Source organism: Dermochelys coriacea, chromosome 13, assembly GCF_009764565.3.
Source record: "Dermochelys coriacea isolate rDerCor1 chromosome 13, rDerCor1.pri.v4, whole genome shotgun sequence".
Classification (NCBI taxonomy): domain Eukaryota; kingdom Metazoa; phylum Chordata; order Testudines; family Dermochelyidae; genus Dermochelys; species Dermochelys coriacea.
This window is the reverse complement of record NC_050080.1, coordinates 20,701,858-20,726,557: the sequence shown is the minus strand read 5'-3', so window position 1 is coordinate 20,726,557 and position 24,700 is coordinate 20,701,858. Positions and strand designations below refer to the sequence as shown.

At 48.7% G+C, this 24,700-nt stretch overlaps 2 protein-coding genes across 2 annotated transcripts; both read left to right on the top strand.

Moving 5' to 3' along the window:
* The first annotated feature begins 8,083 nt into the window (after positions 1–8,083).
* Positions 8,084–12,824, top strand: LOC122456386 (elafin-like). The gene is made up of 3 exons (XM_043495482.1): positions 8,084–8,225; positions 10,073–10,216; positions 12,801–12,824. The coding sequence occupies exons 1-3, from the start codon at positions 8,123–8,125 to the stop codon at positions 12,803–12,805; spliced, it is 252 nt and encodes an 83-aa protein (XP_043351417.1). The 5' UTR covers positions 8,084–8,122; the 3' UTR covers positions 12,806–12,824.
* A 1,577-nt stretch (positions 12,825–14,401) lies between these two features.
* On the top strand, positions 14,402–23,140 carry LOC119842372 (antileukoproteinase-like). Its single transcript, XM_038370400.2, has 4 exons — positions 14,402–14,591; positions 15,696–15,839; positions 21,448–21,600; positions 22,738–23,140. Exons 1-4 carry the CDS (start codon positions 14,489–14,491, stop codon positions 22,740–22,742), a joined length of 405 nt encoding a protein of 134 aa, XP_038226328.1. The 5' UTR covers positions 14,402–14,488; the 3' UTR covers positions 22,743–23,140.
* Positions 23,141–24,700: the final 1,560 nt, after the last annotated feature.

Genomic DNA, 24,700 nt, shown 5'->3' with positions numbered 1-24,700 from the left:
AGCTATTGTAGAAATGGGACCAAATGATCTCGTTACTGCCAAAGAAAAAATTTCGTGACAGTATTGTCAGCAGATCTCACAAGGGGTGTGAGGTAGGAACTTTGCCTGAGATCTTAACAGTCCTTTTCAAAACGTCTTTTAGTACCAAAGATACATAAGGCCCCATTCAAAATCTAGGATCCACCGAACACAAAGCCCATTGAACTAACAGCCCATTGAACTAATATTGTCCCATATTTCCAAAAATGAATGCAAAATGAAACAGACGCATCACGCACACACAGCAAACTCCCTCAGCTGGCAGCTAGAAAGCAGCTCAAGGAGGCATCCAGCCATCTCTCTCTCTCTTGCAGGGAACTTCACAGAAAAAGCAGATTTTCTTCCTGGAGTACACAGAAGAGTTAAACAACTGGGCTGCTTGGCTGTGCCCTCTGGAATGGAGGTCTATATACTGACTTTCCCCAAATTTTCATAACTTTCCCCATTCCCACAGGTTAAACTCTGAATTGTGCATAGTCTGCAAAAGTCCAACTTCTGTTGTGTCCAGGGGTCTCCCACATCTCTGTGGGGAGAACTGCAGAGCTCAGAGGAGCTGGAGCCCTGCACAATCCACAGTCACATATTGGCTTTTCTTCAGATTTCCTTTGCTCTGCAGAATCCTCCTTGAACCCTCCCACGATAACAAAGGGGTTGAAAATTCTCCTGAGATTGACCCCTCAGCCCGTCGCAGATTGACACATTGCAGAGACACATTCGCTACCCACACAAGTCAGTCCCTGCTGGGCCCAAGAACCCAGCTGGCCTCCCCTGGGGTTTAATGAAATGTGTGGCAAGTTTCACCTGAAGACAAACACACGCAAAGCAGGAGTGAGAAAAGAAAAGCAAAAGGGGAGGAAAATGCAAACCCCTGTCTGATGGCTGCGGGTCAGTTGCTGGAAGACCATGGCACATGAGCCAGTTAAGCACTCCCATGCACTGACCCCGCTTCGAGAATGTGTGGCTAAAACTTACTATTATCAATATTTTCCTCTGGTCAGACTGTGCTGGGAAAAAGAAAAGGAGTACTTGTGGCACCTTAGAGACTAACAAATTTATTTGAGCATAAGCTTTCGTGAGCTACAGCTCACTTCATCGGATGCATTTGGTGGAAAAAACAGAGGAGAGATTTATATACACACACACAGAGAACATGAAACAATGGGTTTATCATACACACTGTAAGGAGAGTGATCACTTAAGATAAGCCATCACCAACAGCAGGGGGGGGAAAGGAGGAAAACCTTTCATGGTGACAAGCAGGTAGGCTAATTCCAGCAGTTAACAAGAATATCAGAGGAACAGTGGGGGGTGGGGTGGGAGGGAGAAATACCATGGGGAAATAGTTTTACTTTGTGTAATGACTCATCCATTCCCAGTCTCTATTCAAGCCTAAGTTAATTGTATCCAGTTTGCAAATTAATTCCAATTCAGCAGTCTCTCGTTGGAGTCTGTTTTTTTGAAGCTTTTTTGTTGAAGTATAGCCACTCTTAGGTCTGTGATTGAGTGACCAGAGAGATTGAAGTGTTCTCCAACTGGTTTTTGAATGTTATAATTCTTGACGTCTGATTTGTGTCCATTCATTCTTTTACGTAGAGACTGTCCAGTTTGGCCAATGTACATGGCAGAGGGGCATTGCTGGCACATGATGGCATATATCACATTGGTAGATGCGCAGGTGAACGAGCCTCTGATAGTGTGGCTGATGTGATTAGGCCCTATGATGGTGTCCCCTGAATAGATATGTGGACAGAGTTGGCAACGGGCTTTGTTGCAAGGATAGGTTCCTGGGTTAGTGGTTCTGTTGTGTGGTGTGTGGTTGCTGGTGAGTATTTGCTTCAGATTGGGGGGCTGTCTGTAAGCAAGGACTGGTCTGTCTCCCAAGATCTGAGAGAGCGATGGCTCGTCCTTCAGGATAGGTTGTAGATCCTTGATGATGCGTTGGAGAGGTTTTAGTTGGGGGCTGAAGGTGATGGCTAGTGGCGTTCTGTTGTTTTCTTTGTTGGGCCTGTCCTGTAGTAGGTGACTTCTGGGTACTCTTCTGGCTCTGTCAATCTGTTTCTTCACTTCAGCAGGTGGGTATTGTAGTTGTAGGAATGCATGATAGAGATCTTGTAGGTGTTTGTCTCTGTCTGAGGGGTTGGAGCAAATGCGGTTATATCGTAGCGCTTGGCTGTAGACAATGGATCACAGTGCCATCCACAGCCTCAGAAACAACTCTGACATCATAATCAAAAAGGCTGACAAAGGAGGTGCTGTCGTCATCATGAATAGGTCGGAGTATGAACAAGAGGCTACTAGGCAGCTCTCCAACACCACTTTCTACAAGCCATTACCCTCTGATCCCACTGACAGTTACCAAAAGAAACTACAGCATTTGCTCAAGAAACTCCCTGAAAAAGCACAAGAACAAATCCGCACAGACACACCCCTGGAGCCCCGACCTGGGGTATTCTATCTGCTACCCAAGATCCATAAACCTGGAAATCCTGGACGCCCCATCATCTCAGGCATTGGCACCCTGACAGCAGGATTGTCTGGCTATGTAGACTCCCTCCTCAGGCCCTTCGTTACCAGCACTCCCAGCTATCTTCGAGACACCACCGATTTCCTGAGGAAACTACAGTCCATTGGTGATCTTCCTAAAAACACCATCCTAGCCACTATGGATGTAGAAGCCCTCTACACCAACATTCCACACAAAGATGGACTACAAGCCGTCAGGAACAGTATCCCCGATACTGTCACGGCTAACCTAGTGGCAGAACTTTGTGACTTTGTCCTGACCCATAACTATTTCACATTTGGTGACAATGTATACCTTCAAATCAGCGGCACTGCGATGGGTACCCGCATGGCCCCACAGTATGCCAACATTTTTATGGCTGACTTAGAACAACGCTTCCTCAGCTCTTGTCCCCTAATGCCCCTACTCTACTTGCGCTACATTGATGACATCTTCATCATCTGGACCCATGGAAAAGAAGCTCTTGAGGAATTCCACCATGATTTCAACAATTTCCATCCCACCATCAACCTCAGCCTAGACCAGTCCACACAAGAGATCCACTTCCTGGACACTACGGTGCTAATAAGCGATGGTCACATAAACACCACCCTATATCGGAAACCTACTGACTGCTATTCCTACCTACATGCCTCTAGCTTTCATCCAGATCATACCACTCGATCCATTGTCTACAGCCAAGCGCTACGATATAACCGCATTTGCTCCAACCCCTCAGACAGAGACAAACACCTACAAGATCTCTATCATGCATTCCTACAACTACAATACCCACCTGCTGAAGTGAAGAAACAGATTGACAGAGCCAGAAGAGTACCCAGAAGTCACCTACTACAGGACAGGCCCAACAAAGAAAACAACAGAACGCCACTAGCCATCACCTTCAGCCCCCAACTAAAACCTCTCCAACGCATCATCAAGGATCTACAACCTATCCTGAAGGACGAGCCATCGCTCTCTCAGATCTTGGGAGACAGACCAGTCCTTGCTTACAGACAGCCCCCCAATCTGAAGCAAATACTCACCAGCAACCACACACCACACAACAGAACCACTAACCCAGGAACCTATCCTTGCAACAAAGCCCGTTGCCAACTCTGTCCACATATCTATTCAGGGGATACCATCATAGGGCCTAATCACATCAGCCACACTATCAGAGGCTCGTTCACCTGCGCATCTACCAATGTGATATATGCCATCATGTGCCAGCAATGCCCCTCTGCCATGTACATTGGCCAAACTGGACAGTCTCTACGTAAAAGAATGAATGGACACAAATCAGACGTCAAGAATTATAACATTCAAAAACCAGTTGGAGAACACTTCAATCTCTCTGGTCACTCGATCACAGACCTAAGAGTGGCTATACTTCAACAAAAAAGCTTCAAAAACAGACTCCAACGAGAGACTGCTGAATTGGAATTAATTTGCAAACTGGATACAATTAACTTAGGCTTGAATAGAGACTGGGAATGGATGAGTCATTACACAAAGTAAAACTATTTCCCCATGGTATTTCTCCCTCCCACCCCACCCCCCACTGTTCCTCTGATATTCTTGTTAACTGCTTGAATTAGCCTACCTGCTTGTCACCATGAAAGGTTTTCCTCCTTTCCCCCCCCTGCTGTTGGTGATGGCTTATCTTAAGTGATCACTCTCCTTACAGTGTGTATGATAAACCCATTGTTTCATGTTCTCTGTGTGTGTGTATATAAATCTCTCCTCTGTTTTTTCCACCAAATGCATCCGATGAAGTGAGCTGTAGCTCACGAAAGCTTATGCTCAAATAAATTTGTTAGTCTCTAAGGTGCCACAAGTACTCCTTTTCTTTTTGCGAATACAGACTAACACGGCTGCTACTCTGAAACCTGTGCTGGGAAAGTTTCCACTATGACTTGGGTGCTTGGTATGGCTGGTAGCTGGCTAAACTAGTCGCAGCAGAGTGTTGCAAGGCTAGATTTGTCCTAGTGACTCAGCCAGGCATGTATTAGGCAGAAGGCTAAAAGAGAGAGACAGAGAGGAGTCAGGAAGAACAAGGTGGAGTTGCAGCTGTCATGCCAGAGAGGGAGGAATAGAAGACACCTTTGGTTCACACCTCAGGAGTTGGTCAGGACACAGCCAGGGAGATGGTGAAGCCACTCGGCTCCTCCTCCTCAGCTGGTCTGCGGAGGACTCCTTTCAGACTCAGGAGAAAGGAGGCAGTTCAGGCTCTGGGTCTCAGCCTGATGGTGACACTGGTTGATGCGGAGAGGTTGATGCTACCCGGAGTCACCTCCCATCCCTCTCGTAGGCTGAATAAATTACCAAGTACTCCTCCAAAAGAAATGACCAGAAAGCATGGCCACTTTGTTCCACTAAAAGTGCCCAGTGAAAACTATTTTCAGGTAGCCCAGATGTGGCCACATCCTCTCATCTTGAGAAGAGTCTGCTCTGCTATTCTAACAATTAGGGAACCTCACCAGATGCCTTCAAAGACCCTGCTCAGCCATTCTATCATCCACGCACACTCCGCTCACACCAGTTCTTTAACTCCACTCTGAAATTTCTTTCCTGATATGCTTATAGGTCACATTGACGCCTCGTTGCCTTTCACCTGCTTTGGACAATTAGAGACTTCAGCCAAGGGGAGAGCTCAACCCAACAGCTCCCAACTATTCATAAAAGCAGCAGCACAAATTAAAGACTGTGAGAAATAAAATGTCACACTGATGCTGGCAGTGCTGCAAACATCATGGCTGGGAGCCCCTGAGTCTGCACCTTCTGGTGGGGCGTGTAGAGGAACAAATGTGTCTTTAAGCCACCTTGCTGGTCCTCTGACTTTGGGGCTGACATAGCGTCTGGCAGAACTGAGAACAGCCGAAGAGCTGCTCTACGTTGTGTCAACCAGAAATGACTCCGCCAACCAAGGCTCAGCTGGAGCGCAGTGTTCTGCTCCCACCCTCTTCCAGCCAGCCCTGAAACTGCCCCTCCCCACCCCCTATGCAGAGCCTGGTGGAGTGGGTGGCAAAGGCTGGCTACTTGGCAAGGGCTGAATGCCACCTCTGGATTCTTCTCCATTGTGGGGAGCCTCGGCTGCCCCTTTAGGGCAGCTTGCTGGCTGCTTTTCTCTGCCTCAATAGCTCTAAGTAGCTGGAACAAGGGCCAAGGATTTGGTTCCCAGTCCTTGAGCTATAGGACTTGCTTAAGCTAATGACTAACACGCCCCATGGGAAATCCATTCATTTTCACATACCAGTGTCATTTCTGTTCACTAGCAAACGCTCAGCTTGATTAGGATCATCAAGGGACATACAGCAGAGAAGCACTGAATAAGGTGTCATCTGAGTAAGTGCTCAGATTTAGAGATGGAATTACTTCTGTTACCATTACATTGCATACCCATCAGCTCGGCTGGTTGAATCAGTTGTCCAGCTGCTACCAGGATGACTGTGCTACATTCATTAAAATATGAACAAAGCAAAGCAGGGTCTAAAGAAGGCTGAATTTTACACCCTATGCCTGCAGGAATTTTATAAAACAATTAAAAGTGTGGTCCTGATTCTTTATGGCATTGTACCAATTTTACACTGTTATGGTTTGCTCACTTCATTGGAATCGCACCAGGGTAACATAGCGGAGAATCATGCCCAGTAGGTTGTATTGGATTTTGAGAGATCAGTGAAGTAATTCATTATTAAAACATTTGTTCTACCACTGTCCACCTGCATAGGATTCTGATCAAGCAACTGGTCCCTCACACTGCACCAACAGGTAGAAGAACATAGATTTTGATGCTCTTTATCAGAGGGAAGCCACATCTGGTCCATTTCCCAACGTATCAGAGTGTTTCGTACAGCTCTCACAGCTTTTCCTTCTAATTTCTCCCTATCTGTCATCTTGAGAATAAGCAGGTTGTTCCCTCTCAGGAGAGCATGGCTGGTTCTTTAGGGAGAGGGAGAGAAGATGTTATGCTGTTCCTTTCTCACAGTTTTTATTTGTATGTTAGTTAATTGGCAACAAGCAGGAGTTTGCAAAGGTGAACATGTCCATGGCTCTCTCTGACACTGTTTCCTGTTCAGTAGTTGAGCTGCCCAGGAACACAGGGATGTCAGGATTGCCATGCCATAGGACGTCAGTGGTCCATGCATCCACTGTTCTCTCTGTGAGGAGGTGTAAGAAATGCCCATGTTGGACAACCATGGAATAAATGTGACCACCTTGTAGCTCTGTCTACCTACTTTCTATACTTATCCGGCCCCATCACCATAGAATCTGAAGCTGTATCTCCCCATCTTTAGAGTCTGTCTACACTAGGCGCTGGGGGTGTGATTCCACACCTCACACAGACATGCTGACTCGAGCTCTCATCACGCTAGTAGTGTACCTGGAGTAGCACACGCTGGGGCAAGCAGCAGCACAAGCTGACTGTGCCAGCCATGGGTTTCTGGCGGGTTTGTACTCAGCACGGCTAGCTGCTGTCACGCTTTGCTGCGGCCTGTGCTACCGTGACTATACTATTATTGAGATGAGAGCTAGGGCGGTACATATATGCAGGCAGGGGAATCAGACCCCTGGTGTAGACACACCTGTAATGTATTTGCCCTCGCAACACCCCTGTGAGGCAGCAAAGTAATATTATTCCCATTTTACAGAAGAGGAGCCAAAGCAGAGAGACTCAGGACCAGATTTTCAGAGGTATTTAGGCAGCTGCAGATAGTAGCCTCAGGGTATTTTCAAAAGCACCTATGCACCCAACGCCCATCGATTTCCTCTGAAGAAGATGCCAGATCTGCTGCTGAGCATGAGACAATGTCAGAGGGAACCCTAAATATTTTTATTTCAATGGGAGTGTGATGCCTAACTGTTTGAAGAGCCCTATTAGTCACCTATCTGCATCTTTATCACCTAAATACCTTTGAAAATCTGACCTTATGTGATTTGCCCAAGGCAGACAGAAAGAGCAAGATAGAGTTGAACCCAGGTCTCCCAAGTCTTCAGCGTACACCCTGATTTAATGGAAGCCACTGTTCCTGCCCATTCAGTGGCTCCTCCAGGTTTTGCATGAAGTTATGTCAAGGCAATTATTACAGCTCCACTAAGGGCAATGCTGAACTCAAAATCTTGGAGTGAATTGCTGTTCATCATCTGTATTTCAAATGATTTGTGAATCAACTTGTAAAAGAGCAGAGTGTGATCTATGCAGGTCGCAAGTCTGTCAGCTCACTTCTGGGTTAAACCTATTGCTTTAAACTCCTTGAATACGTGTGCCTTTGGGGGAAGAGTGGAGGTGGCATGCCAACAGGTGGAGGCCACTGTCGCAGGCTGCTGCTGAGTAATATGGGGAACTCCCTATTTCTGCCAGGGGCAAAACCTCTCTGAAACTAGGCAGCTACTTTGTTCTTGCCCAAGAAGGGGTGAGGCACACACGTGCACCGACTCATGAAATGGATGGGAAGGAAGGTCAGGATGTTGAAAGAAACCCAAATGCCTCCTCTCCTTCCCAGCCCCACCCAGTGGAGAGCTTAAATCCCAGCCTGGCTCAGTTATGGGCATTCACACCTGGCTCCCAACAGCACCATGAAGTTAGTGGGCATCTTCCTCCTTGTGGGGGTCCTCACCCTCTGGATGGTGCCACCATCTTGGTCTGGCACAATCTTACCCGTGCAACAAATCCCCAGAGGTAAGTGCTGAGAACAGCTTCTGCCAGCTCTACCCAAGGGGCAGCGGGCAGCAGACTCCTGTCCCATTGGAGGGCAGAGAGCAGGGAGCTCTTCAGGCTGTACTGAGGGGTCTCCTCTCCAGACAGCACTAACAGGGCTGCTCTCTTTACTGACACTCAGCACCCCACATTCTGGGATCATAATTGCTCCTGCATCAGGGAAAGGAAATGTCCTTGTGCCCTGATATGAGCCCAAAGGACACCTCACTAGCAGGCTCTGTTCAGGATTTTATACCGTTCAGATACTGAGCCTAGGAAGGCACAGAGACCACGGAGTGGGGGTCAAAGCAGTAGGTGCCGAAGTTGCAGTTTCTCCATGCGAATTTCATTAGATCGGTTCGGTCTGAGCCTGCTCAGCCACTCGGTTTCATTGTGGAAAGGTTCACAGCCAGACACCCCAGTGCATTTGAGTGTGGACTCAGTCAAATCCCCTCCTGATGTACAATGAAGTCGACAGAGCTACACTGGTTTGCCCCAGCTAAGGCGCTGGCCCGACGTTTATTGAGCAGCGCAGCAAACTCCCGTTCTGAGTGGTCAGGACTTGCAGGCTCTGAGGAGGTGCAGCCAGAGCAGCACAGACCATTCTCATGAGAAAGAGCAGACGAGCCCCCTCCAGGCTGGGAATTAAATGTGGAATTAAACACCACGGCTGGGTGGCAGGGGTCTGGAATTACTGTGTCCGGAGGATTTGCCTAGAGACCTGCCTGGGTCCTTTCCCTCCCTAATTCTCATTTCCAGATGCTGAGGCTTCAGTCACTCAAGTCTCAGTAACAGGGGGCCGATTCCCCCTGCCATGCCCCTTTTCTAGTCTTGTGCTCCTTCTGTCCATGTTGACATGGCAGCATTTTACACCTGCCTTGCAGAGTTGTGAATGACACATGGGGTGCCCAGCAGGGGAGGATTAGGCCCACAAATAGAGGCCTTTGTGCTGACAGCAGAATTTCAGAGTCCAGACTGGTCCTACTGCAGTCTGCACTCTGCGAGATAGCAGGTACCTCTCACTGGAGCTCAGCATGCTGCCCGGCATTACAAGGTGGTGTTTATACCATGCATGTCTTTCTTGCAGTGAAACCTGGGACCTGCCCAGTGGTTCCTTTCAGGTGCAAGATGCACAATCCCCCTAATCGTTGTCAATCAGACAGCCAGTGTGCCGGGGCAGAGAAGTGCTGTGAGACTGGCTGTGGATTGGGCTGTGTTCTAACTCAAAAAGGTACCTGCCTCTTTGTTTTTAGCCTGTGGGTGAAAGGGGGGTTTCTGCAAGGAGGTCTCACCCTGTCCCTGCTGAGCCAGGGACAGTATTTCAGCCCTAGCAAGAACAGATCTTTGTGCCGAAAGCTTAGTTTGTTACCTTGTAACACAGGATTTGTTTGTTAGTTACAGAGAAACCTGGGATCTGTCCACGGATCGTGAATACATGTCATATGATAAATCCTCCTGATAAGTGTAAGGAAGACCGTGATTGCCACGGCCCCATGAAGTGCTGCATGTCCTTTTGTGGGAAGGAGTGCTTTCAGCCCAACCAAGGTACCCCACTGGGCCAGTATTTCTAATTCTTCTACCATGCTTTGCGGTAAGATCATTCCCTGTTCCAGCCCATGGGGGACAAGGGGGAGAAGGGAAACTTGTCCAAGCAGGCCTTTCATGCATCCCTCACTTCAAGGGATGCCAGTTATTTTTAGTCCCAATGTTACCTTCATTCAACACAAATGGGGCATTCCTCTGCCTAATAGCAGGTGCCTCTCACTGGAGCTCAGCATGCTGCCCGGCATTACAAGGTGGTGTTTATACCATGCATGTCTTTCTTGCAGTGAAACCTGGGACCTGCCCAGTGGTTCCTTTCAGGTGCCAGATGTTGAATCCCCCTAATCGTTGTCAATCAGACAGCCAGTGTGCCGGGGCAGAGAAGTGCTGTGAAACTGGCTGTGGATTGGGCTGTGTTCTAACTCAGCAAGGTACCTGCCTCATTGTTTATAGCCTGTGGGTCTGGTTCCCCAGGGAGCTCTCACCCTGTCCCTGCTGAGCCAGGGACAGTATTTCAGCCCTAGCAAGAACAGATCTTTGTGCCGAAAGCTTAGTTTGTTACCTTGTAACACAGGATTTGTTTGTTAGTTACAGAGAAACCTGGGATCTGTCCACGGATCGTGAATACATGTCATATGATAAATCCTCCTGATAAGTGTAAGGAAGACCGTGATTGCCACGGCCCCATGAAGTGCTGCATGTCCTTTTGTGGGAAGGAGTGCTTTCAGCCCAACCAAGGTACCCCACTGGGCCAGTATTTCTAATTCTTCTACCATGCTTTGCGGTAAGATCATTCCCTGTTCCAGCCCATGGGGGACGAGGGGGAGAGGGGAAACTTGTCCAAGCAGGCCTTTCATGCATCCCTCACTTCTAGGGATGCCAGTTATTTTTAGTCCCAATGTTACCTTCATTCCACACAAATGGGGCATTCCTCTGCCTAATAGCAGATGCCTCTCACTGGAGCTCAGCATGCTGCCCAGCATTACAAGGTGGTGTTTATACCATGCATGTCTTTCTTACAGTGAAACCTGGGACCTGCCCAGTGGTTCCTTTCAGGTGCAAGATGCACAATCCCCCTAATCGTTGTCAATCAGACAGCCAGTGTGCCGGGGCAGAGAAGTGCTGTGAGACTGGCTGTGGATTGGGCTGTGTTCTAACTCAGCAAGGTACCTGCCTCATTGTTTATAGCCTGTGGGTCTGGTTCCTCAGGGAGCTCTCACCCTGTCCCTGCTGAGCCAGGACAGTATTTCAGCATTTAGCAGGCAGAGATGTTTGTGCCAGGGACTTAGTATGATGCCGTGAAACCTAGGACCTGCCCAGTGATTGAGAATACCTGTCTCAAGGTAGTTCCTCCTAATGAGTGTGTGATTAGGCTCCTGAGTGCCCCAGCACTACAAAGTGCTGCATGTCCACCTGTACAAAGGCTTGCCTTCCGCCCAGCCAAGGAACCCCCCTGGGCCAGTATTTCCAGACTTACCACCTTGCTTTGCAGTGAGATCATCACTCCCTGTCCTAGCTCATCGGGGGCGGGGAGGGCAGGAGTGTGCTGTGTGACCAAGCAGGCATCTCCCACCTCCCTCACTTTGACAGGTGCCACTCATTTTAGTCCCAATGGTACCTGCCTTTCCCACAAACGTGGCATCCCTGCTTCTTGTTGTTGAAAGTTATTTGCACAAAGAGTGATGGCACGGGGGTTACAGAGAAAGTCACTGGCATTAAGGGGATGAAGCCCACAGAACTATAGCTGTCTGCAGGAATCATTTGCGTGTGTCCATCCTTATAGGTCTTGGCAGGGTGAGAGATACAAGGGAATTGGAGCTGAGCACTCAGCAGGCAGAGATCCGTGCCTGAGGCCTGGCTATTATCCTGTTATAGAAGTTTGTTTATCCTGCCAGCTCCTCTCTTGCAGCCAAACCTGGGACTTGCCCAGTGGTTACTGCACAGTGTCTTATAATAAATCTTCCCAACCATTGTGATCATGACCACCAATGTCTGGGCCCAAAGAAATGCTGCAAAACTAGCTGTGGGAGAGATTGCATTCTGATTTAGAGAGGTACTGGTCTCAGTGTAACTGGGTCACCTTTATCCTGATGACAGGAGGCTGCAGGTAACTGTATCTGGGGACCTCAGCCTAGTTCAATCATTTTTGTGATCTCCAGGTGTTGGGTTTTCAGTCACTGGACCCCAGAGTTCACAGAGCAGAAGCTTCTCAGAAAACGGAGAATTCTAGTTAACACTAGGTGCCACTACCCACCTGCACTTATTATCCCAGCTTCCAATGCAGAGGGTGGCTCTACACTATGATCTTCCTGTGTTACAGAGAAACCTGGCATCTGTCCAGCACTCAATATAAGGAGGTATCATGGTATCCTTCTAATGCAGTTTGTACAGGACAGTCAGTGTCCAGAAAATGAGAAGTGCTGTGACACTGACTGTGGGCTGGACTGTGATTAGCCACAGAAAGACACCCACCTCCATTCATGTTTACATCACAAGTACCCAGTCTCTGCAGTGAGATCCTGCCCTGCTCCAGCTGAGCCAGGGGGCTGCCCACTGGAGAGAGTTGTACAGCCCTGGGCTGCAGGCATAAATCACTGCACTGACCACAGCTGAAGTCCAGAGGCACAATATGCTGCTTTACCAGGGAAGGACGTGGGTACTTGGCATCTTCCCAGCTTCCCCAACACTCGTTACACTGATGCTGAGCCTGAAACATCCCCATTCATGCTGGCCCCAGCAGAGAGATCAGTCCAAGGGCCATATCAGTGCATGCAGTGCACGGTGCATGTGAAACCGTTAATGAGCAGCAGAATTGTGGCAGGAAACAAGTGAAAGAAAACACAGGTTTGGTGTTGTGCCATGAGATGAAAAGTGTTGGAGCCATGTGGGAAATGCCAAGATTTTGGAATAGGACCCAGGAGTCCTGGCTCTCAGCCCCCAGCTTCCCCTCTGATATAGAACAGGATTTTCCCCTTAAGACTTCTGATTACTTTGCTTTTTTTTTCTTTTTCCCAGCATAACTTGCTTCACCAATAGATCAAGGCATCCCCAGGAGCAGCAATGACACCAGATCCCTGCAGCCTAATCTTGCTGAATTTCCCCAGGTCCAAAGCAGGAAATCACTTCATATAACTCCAGCTCGCCGCTCTATATAAAACATTGGAAAGAAAGCGGACTCTAGATATTTGAATCAACACAGAAGAACAGAGACTCAAGTCACTTAAATGAGAAGGTGATCAAAGCAATGATGCAATTCACACAAGAGGGGATTTTTAGCGAAGTTTCTTACAGTTCACCCTGAAGTCCAGCAGGATGATATACAGTTGCTCTATTGATCCAGTCTTGCAGAAAAGTTTAAGAAACAGCATGACACACAGGTGCTGGAACTAGGGATGCTGCTGCACCCCCTGGCTTGAAGTGGATTCCGCTATCTACAGGGTTTACAGTTTGGTTCAATGGCTCTCAGCACCCCCACTGTAAAAAGTGTTCCAGCACACCTGGTATGACAGTCCGCTTATCTGTACAAGGAGCATCCTATATCAAACCTGCATCTTTATCAACATTCACCCAACTCTATCTGTGAGAACAGGTTGAGAGGGAAAAGAAAAGGGAATTCCAAGTAATCCAACCCCATCACTAAAATTACAACAGAACGTTTCCCCTTTTTTGTCAAGAATGTTTATGTACAAAAGTTTTTTGTAATCTAATACTGCCTGAACGCTCTCAGATTCTTCCAAACAACTCTAGCTCCAGGACATTAACACCAGCCATGGGGAGAGTATATTTAGGCACTTTCCACATATTTCCTGTACTGTCACTTGTTACCTCCCTGCGGAAAATCCTTTGCAGAGTCAGACCCTGCCTAGGCAGCATGGAGAGACCAGGGGGAGCACTGTACTGTGACGACCCTGAGATTTTTTTATCCATATTGCTATTGTAAATGTTCCTGAAAAGAAATAGACTTTCCTGGGTGTAGATCTCATTGGCTGAGGGCGGTGCCATCCCTTCCATTCCTGCTGCCAGAACTCATTGCTCATGAGGTTTAATTAGAACCACTTGGACACATTACAAATAAAGAATTTCTTTCATACCTTGTCTTTGTTGTTTGTGGTTCCAGAGCCTGCACAATGACATCCACCCTGACTTCCACCCCCACAGCTTTCGCCAATGCATTCAGAGATGGAATCAAAGCATTGCTCCAAGCTCTTTCCCTAGGGTTTGGAACTGGGGGAAGCACTCCCCCAAGTCCAGGTGGGACCTCAAAGAGACTTAACAAAGCATGGTGGTGGGAGCCGTAGCTTGGAGCTGAGAGCGAAAGGGTTCCTGCAACCCACTCTATCAGACAATGGCTCCCGCCCAGAAGTCAATAGTTTACTGGCTTCTATCTTGTCTGGAGCAAGGTTTCTGTTGTCATCTCCATGTGAGTTTGCCCCCACTCCACATTGAAACTGTTTCTGTAGCTGGCTCTTGAGCAAGGGGAAAATTTCACTCTTCCCAGCAATGGGTCAATATCATGTTTTTCTTGTGAAAAGAGCTCCAGGAAGACACAAGAACCTGATTGTGAAATGGCACAAGAAAAGGGGACAAATATTGGCACCAGGCACCTCATTCTCTGCTCCCCCTCCCCTTTCCCCAGGAGTGAGATGTTAAATACCAGCCAGACTCAGCTCTGGGCATTCAGACCTGCTTCCTGAGACAACACCATGAAGTCACTAGGTGTCTTCTGCCTCGTGGGGCTCCTCACTCTCTGGATGGTGCCGCCATCTTGTTCTGGCACAATCTTACCCGTGCAACAAATCCCCAGAGGTAAGTGCTGAGAACAGCTTCTGCCAGCTCTACCCAAGGGGCAGTGGGCAGCAGACTCCTGTCCCATGGGAGGGCAGAGAGCAGGGGGCTCTTCACACTGTAATAAGGGGTCTCCTCTCCAGACAGCACTAACAGGGTTGCTCTCTTTACTGACACTCAGCACCCCACATTCTGGGATCATAATTGCTCCTGCATCAGGGAAAGGAAATGTCCTTGTGCCCTGATATGAGCCCAAAGGACACCTCACTAGCAGGCTCTGTTCAGGATTTTATACGTTCAGATACTGAGCCTGGGAAGGCACAGAGACCACGGAGTGGGGGTCAAAGCAGTAGGTGCCGAAGTTGCAGTTTCTCCATGCGAATTTCATTAGATCGGTTCGGTCTGAGCCTGCTCGGCCACTCGGTTTCATTGTGGAAAGGTTCACAGCCAGACACCCCAATGCATTTGAGTGTGGACTCAGTCAAATCCCCTCCTGATGTACAATGAAGTCGACAAAGCTACACTGGTTTGCCCCAGCTAAGGCGCTGGCCCGACTTTTAGTGAGCAGCGCAGCAAACTCCCGTTCTGAGTGGTCAGGACTTGCAGGCTCTGAGGAGGTGCAGCCAGAGCAGCACAGACCATTCTCATGAGAAAGAGCAGACGAGCCCCCTCCAGGCTGGGAATTAAATGTGAAATTAAACACCACGGCTGGGTGGCAGGGGTCTGGAATTACTGTGTCCGGAGGATTTGCCTAGAGACCTGCCTGGGTCCTTTCCCTCCCTAATTCTCACTTCCAGATGCTGAGGCTTCAGTCACTCAAGCCTCAGCAACAGGGGGCCGATTCCCCCTGCCATGCCCCTTTTCTAGTCTTGTGCTCCTTCTGTCCATGTTGACATGGCAGCATTTTACACCTGCCTTGCAGAGCCGTGAATGACACATGGGGTGCCCAGCAGGGGAGGATTAGGCCCACAAATAGAGGCCTTTGTGCTGACAGCAGAATTTCAGAGTCCAGACTGGTCCTACTGCAGTCTGCACTCTGCGAGATAGCAGGTGCCTCTCACTGGAGCTCAGCATGCTGCCCAGCATTACAAGGTGGTGTTTATACCATGCATGTCTTTCTTGCAGTGAAACCTGGGACCTGCCCAGTGGTTCCTTTCAGGTGCCAGATGTTGAATCCCCCTAATCGTTGTCAATCAGACAGCCAGTGTGCCGGGGCAGAGAAGTGCTGTGAGACTGGCTGTGGATTGGGCTGCGTTCTAACTCAGCAAGGTACCTGCCTCATTGTGTATAGCCTGTGGGTCTGGTTCCTCAGGGAGCTCTCACCCTGTCCCTGCTGAGCCAGGGACAGTATTTCACCTTTAGTAGGCAGAGATGTTTGTGCCAGGGACTTAGTATTATGCCGTGAAACCTAGGACCTGCCCAGTGATTGAGAATACCTGTCTCAAGGTAAAAAGAAAAGGAGTACCCGTGGCACCTTAGAGACTAACAAATTTATTAGAGCATAAGCTTTCGTGAGCTACAGCTCACTTCATCGGATGCATTTGGTGGAAAAAACAGAGGAGAGATTTATATACACACACACACACACAGAGAACATGAAACAATGGGTTTATCATACACACTGTAAGGAGAGTGATCACTTAAGATAAGCCATCACCAGCAGCGGGGGGGGGGGGGGGAAGGAGGAAAACCTTTCATGGTGACAAGCAAGGTAGGCTAATTCCAGCAGTTAACAAGAATATCAGAGGAACAGTGGGGGGTGGGGTGGGAGGGAGAAATACCATGGGGAAATAGTTTTACTTTGTGTAATGACTCATCCATTCCCAGTCTCTATTCAAGCCTAAGTTAATTGTATCCAGTTTGCAAATTAATTCCAATTCAGCAGTCTCTCGTTGGAGTCTGTTTTTGAAGCTTTTTTGTTGAAGTATAGCCACTCTTAGGTCTGTGATCGAGTGACCAGAGAGATTGAAGTGTTCTCCAACTGGTTTTTGAATGTTATAATTCTTGACGTCTGATTTGTGTCCATTCATTCTTTTACGTAGAGACTGTCCAGTTTGGCCAATGTACATGGCAGAGGGGCATTGCTGGCACATGATGGCATATATCACATTGGTAGATGCGCAGGTGAACGAGCCTCTGATAGTGTGGCTGATGTGATTAGGCCCTATGATGGTATCCCCTGAATAGATATGTGGACAGAGTTGGCAACGGGCTTTGTTGCAAGGATAGGTTCCTGGGTTAGCGGTTCTGTTGTGTGGTGTGTGGTTGCTGGTGAGTATTTGCTTCAGATTGGGGGGCTGTCTGTAAGCAAGGACTGGTCTGTCTCCCAAGATCTGTGAGAGTGATGGGTCGTCCTTCAGGATAGGTTGTAGATCCTTGATGATGCATTGGAGAGGTTTTAGTTGGGGGCTGAAGGTGATGGCTAGTGGCGTTCTGTTGTTTTCTTTCTTGGGCCTGTCCTGTAGTAGGTGACTTCTGGGTACTCTTCTGGCTCTGTCAATCTGTTTCTTCACTTCAGCAGGTGGGTATTGTAGTTGTAGGAATGCATGATAGAGATCTTGTAGGTGATTGTCTCTGTCTGAGGGGTTGGAGCAAATGCGGTTATATCGTAGCGCTTGGCTGTAGACAATGGATCGAGTGGTATGATCTGGATGAAAGCTAGAGGCATGTAAGTAGGAATAGCGGTCAGTAGGTTTCCGATATAGGGTGATGTTTATGTGACCATCGCTTATTAGCACCGTAGTGTCCAGGAAGTGGATCTCTTGTGTGGACTGGTCCAGGCTGAGGTTGATGGTGGGATGGAAATTGTTGAAATCATAGTGGAATTCCTCAAGAGCTTCTTTTCCATGGGTCCAGATGATGAAGATGTCATCAATGTAGTGCAAGTAGAGTAGGGGCATTAGGGGACGAGAGTTGAGGAAGCGTTGTTCTAAGTCAGCCATAAAAATGTTGGCATACTGTGGGGCCATGCGGGTACCCATCGCAGTGCCGCTGATTTGAAGGTATACATTGTCACCAAATGTGAAATAGTTATGGGTCAGGACAAAGTCACAAAGTTCAGCCACCAGGTTAGCCGTGACAGTATCGGGGATACTGTTCCTGACGGCTTGTAGTCCATCTTTGTGTTGAATGTTGGTGTAGAGGCTTCTACATCCATAGTGGCTAGGATGGTGTTTTTAGGAAGATCACCAATGGACTGTAGTTTCCTCAGGAAGTCAGTGGTGTCTCGAAGATAGCTGGGAGTGCTGGTAACGAAGGGCCTGAGGAGGGAGTCTACATAGCCAGACAATCCTGCTGTCAGGGTGCCAATGCCTGAGATGATGGGGCGTCCAGGATTTCCAGGTTTATGGATCTTGGGTAGCAGATAGAATACCCCAGGTCGGGGCTTCAGGGGTGTGTCTGTGCGGATTTGTTCTTGTGCTTTTTCAGGGAGTTTCTTGAGCAAATGCTGTAGTTTCTTTTGGTAACTCTCAGTGGGATCAGAGGGTAATGGCTTGTAGAAAGTGGTGTTGGAGAGCTGCCTAGTAGCCTCTTGTTCATACTCCAACCTATTCATGATGACGACAGCACCTCCTTTGTCAGCCTTTTTGATTATGATGTCAGAGTTGTTTCTGAGGCTGTGGATGGCACTGTGTTCTGCATGGCTGAGGTTATGGGGTAAGCGATGCTGCTTTTCCACAATTTCAGCTCGTGCACGTCGGCGGAAGCAGTCTATGTAGAAATCCAGGCTGCTGTTTCGACCTTCAGGAGGAGTCCACCCAGAATCCTTCTTTTTGTAGTGTTGGCAGGAAGGTCTCTGTGGGTTAATATGTTGGTCAGAGGTGTGTTGGAAATATTGCTTGAGTCTGAGACGTCGAAAATAGGATTCTAGGTCACCACAGAACTGTATCATGTTCGTGGGGGTGGAGGGGCAAAAGGAGAGGCCCCGAGATAGGACAGATTCTTCTGCTGGGCTAAGAGTATAGTTGGATAGATTAACAATATTGCTGGGAGACTGCTGAATTGGAATTAATTTGCAAACTGGATACAATTAACTTAGGCTTGAATAGAGACTGGGAATGGATGAGTCATTACACAAAGTAAAACTATTTCCCCATGAAGAAAAGGAGTACTTGTGGCACCTTAGAGACTAACAAATTTATTAGAGCATAAGCTTTCGTGAGCTACAGCTCACTTCATCGGATGCATTTGGTGGAAAAAACAGAGGAGAGATTTATATTTCCCCATGGTATTTCTCCCTCCCACCCCACCCCCCACTGTTCCTCTGATATTCTTGTTAACTGCTGGAATTAGCCTACCTTGCTTGTCACCATGAAAGGTTTTCCTCCTTTCCCCCCCCCTGCTGCTGGTGATGGCTTATCTTAAGTGATCACTCTCCTTACAGTGTGTATGATAAACCCATTGTTTCATGTTCTCTGTGTGTGTGTGTGTGTATATAAATCTCTCCTCTGCTTTTTCCACCAAATGCATCCAATGAAGTGAGCTGTAGCTCACGAAAGCTTATGCTCTAATAAATTTGTTAGTCTCTAAGGTGCCACAAGTACTCCTTTTCTTTTTGCGAATACAGACTAACAGGGCTGCTACTCTGAAACCTGTCTCAAGGTAGTTCCTCCTAATGAGTGTGTGATTAGGCTCCTGAGTGCCCCAGCACTACAAAGTGCTGCATGTCCACCTGTACAAAGGCTTGCCTTCCGCCCAGCCAAGGAACCCCCCTGGGCCAGTATTTCCAGACTTACCACCTTGCTTTGCAGTGAGATCATCACTCCCTGTCCTAGCTCATCGGGGGCGGGGAGGGCAGGAGTGTGCTGTGTGACCAAGCAGGCATCTCCCACCTCCCTCACTTTGACAGGTGCCACTCATTTTAGTCCCAATGGTACCTGCCTTTCCCACAAACGTGGCATCCCTGCTTCTTGTTGTTGAAAGTTATTTGCACAAAGAGTGATGGCACGGGGATTACAGAGAAAGTCACTGGCATTAAGGGGATGAAGCCCACAGAACTATAGCTGTCTGCAGGAATCATTTGCGTGTGTCCATCCTTATAGATCTTGTCAGGGTGAGAGATACAAGGGAATTGGAACTGAGTACTCAGCAGTCAGAGATCCGTGCCTGGGGCCTGGCTATTATCCTGTTATAGAAGTTTGTTTATCCTGCCAGCTCCTCTCTTGCAACCAAACCTGGGACTTGCCCAGTGGTTACTGCACAGTGTCTTATAATAAATCCTCCCAACCGTTGTGATCATGACCACCAATGTCCGGGCGCAAAGAAATGCTGCGAAACTAGCTGTGGGAGAGATTGCATTCTGATTTAGAGAGGTACTGGTCTCAGTGTAACTGGGTCACCTTTATCCTGATGACAGGAGGCTGCAGGTAACTGTATCTGGGGACCTCAGCCTAGTTCAATCATTTTTGTGATCTCCAGGTGTTGCGTTTTCAGTCACTGGACCCCAGAGTTCACAGAGCCCTTGAGCAGAAGCTTCTCAGATAACAGAGAACTCTAGTGGCCTCTTCCTCTGGGCCAAGCTGCCACCAGTGTCTAGTCTGATGTCCCCTCTTAGTGATAGGGTGACCACACATCCCATTTCGGCTGGGACAGTCCCCTTTTTAAGCCTGGATGTCCCAACATTTTTGGCAAAACTTGGCATTTGTTCAGTTTGCTTTTGCCAGCTGATAATCAGCTTTTTCCAAAAAAGTCAGGTGTGCCTCCCTGGGGGTGTGTGGAGGAACATTCATGGGGGATGGGGAGAAGGTGGGAAGCCCCAGGGTCAGTTCTAGGGAAGGGGAAACAGGACGGTCATCATAGGTGCTGTACCTAAGTGCCATTCCTCTTTTTTAATTTTTTTGGCTCTGCTGGTCGGCTGCAGTAAGGGGGTGCGTTGGGCGAGCTGGAGGATGGGAAATGCTGAAAGCATTTTGTGCTCTGGCCAAAAAAATGGCTAGGGCCACTGCTGGGGAGCCCTATTGCTTGGGACAATTAAAGCAAGTCTGGACACATCTCTGGTCAATGTAGAGTAAGGAACAATCCTGCCCTGCCCGGGGGGGTCTGGGTTAGAAGGGACCTTACAGGGATTTTCTCTCTCTAGGATTCTGAACCTTTTCCTGTAGTAGAGACAGGTAAGTACTGACAGCTCCTGCCCCAGCCAGCAGCCCAGGTTCCCATACTCACGTTCCATTGGAGGACAGAGAGCACGGATGCGCACACACGTAGCTCAGCTGGTTATAGGGCAGGTCCCAGTTCTTATAGTTCCTCCAGGGCAGCAGCCAGAGAGGCCCCACTCAGTGAGCTGCAGTGAAAGGGCTGCTCCCTTTAGTCACCTCTTTGACTTTGTGATTCCCACAGGGTGGAGCATGTCTTGTAAATCAAACAATAGAAGCATGTGAGACAGAATTTAACCCCTTCAAGGTGGCAATCATGTTGGGTTTAGAAAGGAAATGCCCCTGGCAGCTGGATCTGGGAACTCTGGCCCCAGGGCATCAGCCTGGAAAATGCACCTAGACAGCAGAGTGGAAGCAGGGGTTGTTCACTAGTTATAGTGCATTTCTCTTCAATGGACAATGGCATTTCTCTTCAACAGCTTTTGGAGGTCTGTTTCACCTCCATAAGCTGTTAACAAGCCTGTGGAGAATGCAGAGGCAAATACACTACAGATAGCTGAAGCACAAATACTGAAACTATGCCCCCCTCACCCCAGCTACTTGCAGCATAACATACACTGCAGCCTGCAATAACCACAAGGCCTCTGAATTATTATTATTTCAATAGGTATTTTTGGGGACCCTTTGTGCTGGGTGCTGCACAGATTTCATTGTACCTGTCCCAGGTAGCTTACAGTTGGCATGCTTTGCTGTAAGATTTGTTTATGCAGCGATCTTCTCTTAAGGGAAACCTGACACCTGTCCATACGTCATCTTTAAGTGCGCTCTGTACAATCCCCCAAATCGCTGCTACTCTGACCGCCAGTGTCCAAGATTCAAGAAGTGCTGTGAGACTTTCTGCGGGAAGGACTGTGTTTATCCTGAGGGATATGGTAAAGGTACCAGCCTAATCTTCTCTTTGGGCTCTGGACTGAGATCACTTGCTGCTCCAGCTGAGCTGCAGGGTGCCTATGGGAAAGGGCATTTCAACCCAAGGCTTCCAGCCAAGATCCACTCTGATCAGATATACCTCCAAAGGCCTCACCATTCTGGTTGGACTAGGGAACAGGCTGGATACTTGACACCTTCTTACATGCCTTTGTATTAATATGACTTTGTGGTGTCACAAGACAATAAAAGTTGGGTCCACCTGGGAAACGGGCAGAGGTGATCTGGAGGGATTCCGTTTAAGAAGCTGCTCTGGGAAATCTGTGGGATGGTGTGTCTGGGGCCAGAAAAGGGAAGGGCGACATCAAGTGTAGTAATTATTGACTGGGTTTGTGGTCCAACGCCCATGCTATCTTTAGATAACACCTCCTCTTGCCCTATCCACAAGCCTCATCCAGGATCTGGAAAGGACAATGATATCATGTGTTTTGCTCTTTACAGAAGAGTCACAAAATGAATGCACAGCATGGGTACAATGAGGGCCAATAAATGTGTTTGCTAATGACACACAGTGTGCCAGGCCTAGCTATATACAACCACGGCAGCTCTGGCAGGGTTCTGGGGGTTTCTCAAACATACACACGACTAAAGGGCTTGCAAACAATTTAAAGGAATACTATCCAATTCCTGTTGACTACAAATGGAAGAGCCAGGGATATGATACCAGGACGCTCCCTTGGGCTGGGAATGGGGGATTAATGCTCTCTCATCCCTGCTCCATGGAGATAGGAACAGGGTCAGAAGAGGCTGCATGAGGAAATACGAACATGGAGAGTTTACTCTGCCAAGCAAGTTAGCTTGGGATTCAATGCCATCTGCAGGGCAGCAAGTTTGATCACTCCTCCCCACATCCATGGGGTAACTAGGCTTTGGGGATACTGTGCCCCTTCTTGGGGTCCACTGATTTGGCAGGTGGAAATCTCCCCCTCCCTCCCCTGTATCCCAGGCTGGGACAAGGCCATGGCAGTTGCAGGGCTGGGCTGGATCAAACTGGGTTGTGTTCGTGGGAGCTGGGGCCAAACCAGAGGCTGGGTTTGCACAGCCCAGGATTTCCTGTTGAACCCACTGATCATTTTCCCTTTCTCCAGCATAACTTCCTGCGTCCCGAGGGCGTTCCCAGGAGCAGCCGTGACACCAGCTCGATGAGCCTGGCCTCACTGGGGTCCCACAGACCAGCCCCAGGAAATCAGCTTGCACAATGCCTGCACTCTTAATCCGTCTCATCTTTAGCACCAGCCACGCCACATGTCAGGGGGGCTACCATGGAATTTCAGACCCTGCCCACCTAGCACAGAGAGGACTGGGCTGGGGTCTCATCCCGTGAGGGACCTGAAGAGCATGATTCACAGTCCCTGTGCAGCGGCTCTTTCCCTGTGGTCAAGGAGAGGCTTTGGGCGGGGCTGGGGGGGTCTCTTTCTTCTTGCCCTGACTCTGTATAATTTGGTGTCCCTGGCTCCTTGTGCACTGTAACAAATAAAGAAGCTTGTTCACATAGCAGTTTGTAACCTGTGATTCTGGTCACTCCATCTCCTCCTTCACCTGCAGGTTTCTCCTCTCACTGCTTCTGCCCCTTCTGTCTCATTGATCAGGCACATCTGGATGTGGCCCAAACTCTTCTCCCTGGTTCCTTGATGGGGGCTCAGATGTTGCCAGGCTCTGTGTGTGTAAGGAGGATTCTTCCCCTGATGCCACTTCTCAGGCCCCCCTTCCCCCTCCAGTGAGCTCAGAGCCAGGATCCTAGCACTGGTCCAGGGTCTTTCCCCAGGAGCAGCCCCTGTTGGTTTGGGACGTTGATCCATCTCTTTCTAAGAAAACCTTTGGGACCCTTAAAACAAGGCAAAGAGGCTCTGAGCCACAGCAGCGTCATGGCCCCCCTGAGCACCTTTCCAACACAGGGCAAGGGGAGCTGCCCCTCACAGGGTGGGCTAGAAGCCACTTCGCTAATGAACTGAGTCCCCATCCCAGAGCCTTGGAGTCATGCACTGAGGTTGGGTTTGGCAGATGTGCCACTGAACTCCCAGGGCTGCCCATCCTGCCCTGCGCCACCATAGCCCTCAAAACTGCCAGCCTCAAAACCCTACCTTGGCACTGCCAGCCCACTAGTGCTGATGAGTCCGAGAACTGTCTATTCAGAATGAGCTAGGATCATCCCAGGTGCCAGCTGTCTCCCTGACTGCAGGGGTACAAGAAGCCATACCGGGATTATCTGTATTGACCCATCAAATCTGTGTCAGGACTCCAGGCAGCAAGGGGAGGTGAAGCTTCTAGGTGGCAGGTCTCCAGGGAAAGCAGGGGGACAGGAAGCAGAGTCTGAGGGATAACACGCTTTCCCTGGTCTACCAGAGTTCCTGGATCAGTGATGGAAGAAAGTGACTACTTCTGTCATTAGTTACTGTTGTCACAAAAGACATGGGAATGGGGCTCTAGATGTTACTTGGGAGCCCTGCAGTCCAGCTACTCCCAAATAAAGCATGCAGAGATGTCAACAGGCCACTCTACCTTGAATGGTCCCTTACAATATGTGCTAACTACTTATGCTAAACAATCTGTTCCGCTTTGCATTTTGCTGCAACGCTGGGAGTTCCTTTCCCAGACCAGATTTGAAAGCTTGTTTCTCTTACCAACAGAAATGGGTCCAATCAAAGATATCACCTCACCCACCTTCTCTCCCACATAAAGCAGATATTTCAGCTCCATCCTGCCCTCTTGCTGCTGGCAGTGGATTCTGTTGTTTATGATTCTTGTAACAGCCCCAAATAATACTGCTTAGATGGAGACGTTCAGTGAACAGGAGGCTCTGGACTCTTTTGGTTGTTCCATTTCAGCAGCTGTATTTAGTTGCATGAATAATGCCCAGATGTGTTTCCTGCTGGTGCTGTACTGGTAACTGCCTGTCAGAGGGCAGCAGGGCCCCTAGAACCAGAGATCCAGCGTGGTCCCCTTTTCACATTCCAAATCTCTCCATGGCATATGCAGCCACTTTCTAAAGAAAGCTCAGGAAGCTGATTTCCATCCAGCACCCAGAAAGGCAGCCTCATTTGAGGTTCCTGC